We start from the raw sequence: 7,501 nt of genomic DNA, 5'->3' as shown, positions 1-7,501 counted from the left end.
AATGATGGCTTTTGAGGGTTTTGTCAATGTATGCTTGGGTGGGGTTCGATGTGCTGAGCATACAGCAAGTTGGCTGCCTCTTCGTCTTATGCAGTCATGTCTCCAGCGCCATGGCTACATGATGATTATTCTATGCATACCATCTCGGTCGTCTATAAGACCGACGAGTCGAACTTAGTCATACTCCTCTCAAATTAGGTCTTCGTGGGGCAGAGTGGTTTGGTTGGTGGCGTTGCAGCCTGCCATGGATAGTGCTTACTCTCAGCTGCATCTTTGATACTACTGACGGTACCCGATCGCAGAGTCCACACGACTTTCGGGCGTCTTCGCAGCTGCAATTGATATGTTGGTGTTGTGGATCAGAGGTGATGTGCGAGCGGACATCTGGAAGTAGCGCCCGGAAGAGGCTCGTCCGGACATGTCGGATCCGAAACGGTTTAGGCGCAAGTCCGCCGTCCTCCTCTCGCCAACATCGCGACATCGGGGCGCATGTCTCCTAGCCTTCATCCAGCGCACGAATGCAACATATGACGCGTAATGTCAACGCGTGCGTATCCCATCTCGCCTCCGTGGGTCGTTACCAATCGATACTGAGCTTGCGCGGTGACGACTCACACAAGCGCGAACCTCCGCCTGCCCAGCGACCTGATGCTCCACCAGCAGTGCAGGAGAGCCATACTCGCGCACCGAGACGCATAAACATGGGGCGGCTGGACGAGATATGTTATACGGATATGTGGAGATACCTGAGCCAGTATGAAGAGGAGATTGTAGGCTGTAGATGGCGCGATGCCTCCCGGCTGCGCATAGACGTGATGGGGCCTGGCAAGCTTGCATAGCCATCAGGCGCTATCGATCTGGATTAGATGAGATGTGATCTCCATCGCACGCCGCGTGATGTAGGTTATAGGCTCGAAAAAGTTGCACATCTGGAGAGAAGAGATGCACCGCATGCTCATCGTGAGCGCGAGCACACATGGGATAACTTGATTCAGATATGGTCCTGCCTGGATAGGCATCTACGTTGGCACAAACCCCAAAGACCATGGTCTGTATTACACGATGCTGCGAGAAGCCTTATCGAGGTAACGTTCCGGTTATTGGGCACCATGCCTTCTGACAGGCGCTGTGCGCCGTTGAGCACAAGTGCAGACTTCCGGGTCTCCAAGCCCTTGGTATATTAGACCATCGAGAACATTGACACGCTGTATGCTCAAGCAACCCAAACAACATGTTTACATACGTCCTAGTCCTCTTGTCTTATATAAGCAACGTTATTTCTCAACAACCAGGGTTTGTCTCTCTGTTCCCCATATTTTCCATTGCTCACGCCATGCAGACCGTTCTACTCGCCTTTGCGACCACCCTCGATCCCCCTCGCAGTCCGCTCCCCATACACCAGTGCTTGGAGCACCACCTCCGGCGGCAGTACGCTTAACAGTCGGAATGTTACTTTCTGGACTGGCGATCCCATAGGATGGAGTGGCATCATACGAGTAGATGGAACGGCTTATGAATACATGGGCGACTCGCCTTCCGTACAAGGTCTCCAGAAAGCCATTCCACTCACCGTATCCTACGACTCACATTACAGTAACTTCACATTCGCCGCTGGACCTGTGCGAGTAGAGGCGCGATTCTTTTCTCCTGTTCTACCAAAAGATCTCTGCAAGAGCAGTATTCCGCTCAGCTACCTGCAAGTCGAGTGGGTCGCCACCGATGAGCTTTCGCATGATGTACAGCTCTACTCAGACATCGATTCTATCTGGCTTGCAGGCGGCAACGTTTCATTCGACTGGACCATGAACTGCCCTGGTGAGTCTTTCGGCGAAACTCAATGCCCGTCCAAGGGAATGGAGACACCCGACACATTGTTTCATTGGTAAGTTGTTGAATCAAAGTATGTTCAGTATAAATCTAATCAGCTTCAAGGGAAGCACTAATTATAGATGAGCTTTCATGGTCCGATCGTGGCCGTAAACAGGAACCGTACTGGGGCAGCCTACACTACGTCTCTTCTCCCGGTATGAGCACCGAATTCGATACTGCAAACGGTCTGGCGACTACTATACGAAGGCAGTTCGTCAAGAACGGCAGAGTGCATCAATCTCTCGACCGGGATCAGTCTCAGGTACCTCCATTTGATCGAATGCCAGTGTTCGGTTTCTTGCATGGCTTCGCGTCTAGCCAATCCGGGTCGGTGCTATACACTGTCGGAACAACTCAAGAGCCTGCTGTGAACTACCGCACTGCTAGCGGGGACATTGAGCTCCGACCATGGTGGCTTACGAGCAGCTGCTATTATAATACCAACAACATGATCCGCAGGCATTACAAAGACTATGCAGCTACCGCAAAAGAAGCCAAGCTTTGGACCATGAAGCTGCGGAATGACGTAGCTTTTTACTATGCTGAGGACAAAGTGACCAATACACATGCAGAAGTATCTTCGCTATCTGAAGAGGAGTCGTACTACGCCATTGTTGCGCTTTCCGCCCGCCAGATCCTGGCCGCAAACGTCATCACAGAATCTGCAGACAACACTACAGGTCCAACTATCTTTCAGAAAGAGATCTCATCAGACGGCAAAGTGAACACAGCCGACGTCATATACCCTGCCTTACCCTTCTGGCTCTATGCAAACCCGGAGCTTCTTCGCTTGCTGCTCAAGCCCGTCTTTGAGTTCCAAGAGTCTGGACTCTATCATGAGCAATATGCCATGCACGACATCGGAAGATTCTACCCAAACGCCATAGGCTACTACAGCTCCACCGTTCCCGATGAAGAAGGAGAAGAAGCGATGCCCGTTGAAGAGAGCGCGAACATGGTTATTCTGGCTGCTTCGTATTACTTAGCCACCAACGACACAGCATTCCTTGTGAGCCACTACGATATCCTCAAGCGATGGTCGCAATACCTCATAGACAACTGTCTATACCCTGAGCATCAGACCACGACAGGCAAGTAAAACGCAGCATGTCAACACTAAGAACGTTGCACTAACAAACCTGAAGATGACTTCAACGAACCCATCGCCAACAACACCAACCTCGCAATCAAAGGCATCGTAGCCCTAAATTGCATGAGCGTCATTGCCCAAGCCAATGGCGACAGAGGTTATGGAGCAGGCAGATGGATACGCAATGCATATTTCTACTATACCCTCTGGTCCGAATCAGCCATCAACCCCTCAACCAACCACACTCTTCTCGCTTACAACCTCCCTGAGTCCCATAGCATCCTTTACAATATCTTCCCAGCCCTCCTCTTCAATCTGCGCGCAATCCCCAAATCTCTCTTCACCATGCAATCGGACTTTTACCCGACTGTTGTCCAGAAGTATGGCGTTCCCCTCGATAATAGACGCCTGTGGACCAAGAGCGATTGGGAGATGTGGGCTGCGGCTACGAGTCGACCTGAGACGCGGGCTTTGTTTGTGAACTCGTTGGCGAAGTGGATTAATGAGACGAGTACGGATAAGGCGCTTTCCGATCACTTTATGACGACGGGGGATGGGGGCTATACGGATTATCCGTTTGTGGCGAGGCCAGTCGTTGGGGGCCACTTTGCGCTGCTTGCAATGGGTCTTTTTGGGAGACATGGCGTTCTGGATGGAGAAGATGAGTGAGCCAGTCGGATAAGTTCGTCAATGAGACAGGGGATAGGTCATGTCCCGACATCACGGCACATGCTAGAGTTCACCCGGGATAATTTGGATGGTATCATGTTTAGTATTCATATCGCGTCGATGCGATCACCAAATGCCTTCTCTACTTCCCATTTCCGCGCCATTCGCAGACCATGCATTCGAACATCCTTTCATGTCCTTCTAGTGCTATCTCATCGCGCAAATTTATAGCGGAAAAAGGGATCTAACGGACGGGAAGGATCGCTTGGGTACTTGTTGAGGTACAAGGGACGGGGGCTAGTTGTGCGCCACTAGCGATCACGCTCCTTGAGCTCCTCTGCAACAGCCTTTAGACCCTTCTCATGCTCCTTCTGGATCTGATCCCAGTACTGTGCCCAGACGCGAGACTGTGAATCGTCCTGACCGATACCGGCTTCGGTGCCCATTTGCTTGTTAAGCTGCATGGACACTTTGAGCACGCCCTTGGCGCCTTCGTGGATCTTCTCGATCTCCTGCTTGACAGCGTTCTCCTTTGGCTTAACAGCAAGTACAGTGCGGAAGTTCTCGGCAAGAGAATCCAGACGTGAGCGGACCTGGTCTGGTGCAATGACCATGAGCTTGGTGAGCATAAGGTTGCACAGAACTCGAATGTCATGCTCGTCGGTGATACCAGCGACGATGCGGTCGAAGAAGTCCGAGACCTCGATGGGCGATAGTCGTGCGAAGGCTTTCTCGAGAAGAGCATAAAGGGTCTCGTATGCGCTCTTGCGGATCTCTAAACCGTCGTCGACCTTGAGCTTGAAAGGACCCATCTGCACCTCGCGGATAAGCTCAGGCTTGATGACGGTTTCCTTCATAGCCAATGGAAGCAGCTGGTCAAGTGCAGGTAGGATGATGTCAGGCTTGTTGTGCATCGCGGAGTTGAACGTCATAAGAGCAAGACGACGATTCTCGAGATCGGGCTCGTTGAGCATTTGTACAAGCATAGGCACAACAATAGGGCGGAGGTACTCGTCGTAGGCTTCATCGGTATCGGTGAAGGTGTATCGTAGAGCAGAAATGACCATGGCGCGTAAGCTTTCCTTGCGGTCGTTCAAGAACCCCTAGATTATGAGTTAGCTGTTGAAAACAAACAAAATTATGGATACTTACCTGAAGTTGAGGAAGGTACGTCTTCGGGTCAATGATGGTAAGCCTGCCAATGCACTCTGCACCGATCGCTTTGTTGTCTTCGAGCTGCGAAGCAACAACGAGATTTTGCCACAGTGTTGATGTGTACGGGATGATCTCCGACTCCGTGTCGTCATGCTGAAGGACTTCTTTGATAGCGTGTAGGAACAGATACTGCGGTGAAGAGGGCTGTCCCATGGATGACAGAATGACGGGAAGATATTTGCTGACGTTTCCAGCACCGGCTCGGCCAAGCGCGACAGCGGCTGCAAGTGGCACGTTCTCGGACTTCGCAGAAAAGTACTTGATGAACAGCTTGGGGTCGATGGACGATTGCGAACCCAGGCGCAATGCAGACTCTCCAAGCACCACTAGGGCAAGACACTTGCGCTTGTCGTCTTGTGCCGTCTCAAGCTCGGTGATGAACTGATCAAGTTTTACGCCAACACTGTCGCCGCCATATACAAGCAGATTACCAATAACCTTGCCTACCACCTCCGGATGCCCAGAGACACCAACTTGTTGTAGCAGTGCTTGCATCAAGGCCTTTCCGGCGCGTTGCTCACCGATGGTGCGTACTAGCTGGAGAAGTGCATCCAACGGGGTTCCGCTTATCGAGCCTTGAGCGACTTGACAGAGGGCGTCGTTGAGGCTGGGTGTCATGATGACTTGCGCATCGTCCTTGACGAATGTGGCCAGAATGATGAGAGCCGGTCCCAGGAGGTGCAGGTCGCTAGCGTTCAGCAGCGGAAGCAGCATCTCCACCACCTGTGCTTTGGTCTTGTTATCGAGCTGGCTCCGTGAAAGCGAGTTTAATGAGAGAGTACGCAGCGCGCTTAGACTGGCACCGCGTAATACACGACTGGCTTTCCGTAATTGTGCAGCAAGTTCCAGCGCGACATTCTGTACCCATTTGGCTGACAACTCGTTCTGCGCCTTGGTGTGGGCAGCGACAGAATCAACAGCACGTACTGAAGCAAGCCTTGTCAACTCGTTCTTCAGGCGTTCTACCAGAAGTTCAAGTCCAGCCGATCGCTTTGGCGAGGAGAGGAGTCCTTGTTCACCAGAGCTCCTACCAAGCAACAATCCAAGGACGTGAATAGCACTCCGTCGAACTTCCACGTCAGCATCGTTCGCTGATATACGGTTGACTAACGCATCGAATAGTTGCTCTAGATGTTGCTGGTTCTCCGTTCCTGCTGTAGCAGCCCGGGGAGGTGTGAGGGCCTTAATGACCTGCTCTGTTGCTGCCAGAGCCTCGATGGACAACTTGCTGTACTTATCCTTGACCCCACGGAGGAGCGCGTCAATGATAGCCGCTACATATGGCTGGATAGATTTGGACGAGTGAGTATCGGCGATGGCTCCGATCAGCTGCAAAGCTTGTGTGCGTAAGGTATTGGCGGTAGCGGAAGCACTACTTGTCGAACCGCCAGTAATCTTTGCAGCTTCTACGACAGGATTGATCAGTTGGTTGAGGTACCCATCGAGACCACCACGCTGGGTGATGACGATGTCCTTGATCAAAGAGATAGACGCCTGCTTGGTAGTAGGCGGGCATGATGACTGCTTCAGAAGCTGCGCGATGCCCTTGACAATTTCCGGGCTGATCTTAGCTAAGCTTGCGCGAGGGCCGACTGGAGGCGTGCCAGCTGGTGCGGGTGAAGCATAGCCCATTGACAAGGACGAACTACCCTGCAGATCAAACATGCTGGCATCGCTACCGCCGCGACGACGCTTCTTGCTTGGCGGTGGTGGCATTGTTCCACTCTGAGGAGTCTCATCGGCGAACTTGACAGGTGAGGGTCCGTCACCCGACTTCTTGATCAAGTTGGATAGAGTGGCCAGGACCTCCAAGCGTACGTTATCTTCCCGCTCTTTGAAACGTGTTATAAGCGCTGGCGCAACCCGATCGTAGAGAGTCCCGTCGTCGAGAAGATCGCCGTTACTCCGCGTCGAGATCAGAGTGTAAAGTACCTTGGCCGCACACCTACGGACCTTCCAGCTTGCGTCCTCATCGTCATCATAACCTGTCTCCTCTTCAAAGTCATCGCCCTCAAGCGCGTCTTCTTCGTCGCTTGGCATATCATCATCGTCCTCATCGTCGTCGTCTTGCGCCAGATTCGGGTCGTACTTGAGGTAGCGCGTTGCGGCTTCGATGGTTTCGTCGGTGTACATGCGCATGTCTTGCGGGCAAGAGGCAAGAAATCCGTCCAAGGCAGTAAGGGCGGCTTCGAGCACCTCGTCGATTTCGGGGTCGCGCTCACCCTCGTCGTCTGAGACATCCATCTCCTCGTCTTGCTCCTGTGTGCTCAAGGCGCTTAGGACAAAGGGTGCCAGCGTCTTTAGGTAAGGACCGAATTTGCGCGGAATCGACCGGGCCATGGAGCCTAAGATAGTGATGTACAGCTTCCGCTTACTGCGAGTGAGGTGAGGATCCCGCAGAAGTTCGATGACCTTGGAAAGGAAACTGCTCAGAAGCTGGTCTGAGAAGTAACCGGCCAGTACCGAGATGGCAGTGACGGACTTCTTCTTCATCATAGAGCTAGCCCGGTCGTGCTCGAGGATGGCGAAGGTGATCTGCTGCAAAGCTTGGATTTCCACATCCTGCAACATAGGACCAAAGCACTTGGCGACTTCAATGAGAACGTCGAGAGCGTTGCTGTCCGAGCCTTTCTCGAGGTCTGACTCCAACATGCCCTT

At 52.5% G+C, this 7,501-nt stretch overlaps 1 protein-coding gene across 1 annotated transcript; it reads left to right on the top strand.

Moving 5' to 3' along the window:
* Positions 1–1,520: 1,520 nt before the first annotated feature.
* On the top strand, positions 1,521–2,968 carry J4E93_002178 (uncharacterized protein; the record flags this gene model as incomplete). The annotated part of the gene is made up of 2 exons (XM_049340125.1): positions 1,521–1,882; positions 1,933–2,968. The coding sequence occupies 2 exons, from the start codon at positions 1,521–1,523 to the stop codon at positions 2,966–2,968; spliced, it is 1,398 nt and encodes a 465-aa protein (XP_049202447.1).
* Between the last annotated feature and the right edge of the window lie 4,533 nt (positions 2,969–7,501).

This window comes from Alternaria ventricosa (assembly GCF_023758065.1).
Source record: "Alternaria ventricosa strain BMP 2768 chromosome Unknown scaffold_3, whole genome shotgun sequence".
Lineage (NCBI taxonomy): Eukaryota > Fungi > Ascomycota > Dothideomycetes > Pleosporales > Pleosporaceae > Alternaria > Alternaria ventricosa.
The sequence above is the reverse complement of the archived record's forward strand: the minus strand, read 5'-3'. Positions and strand labels throughout refer to the sequence as shown.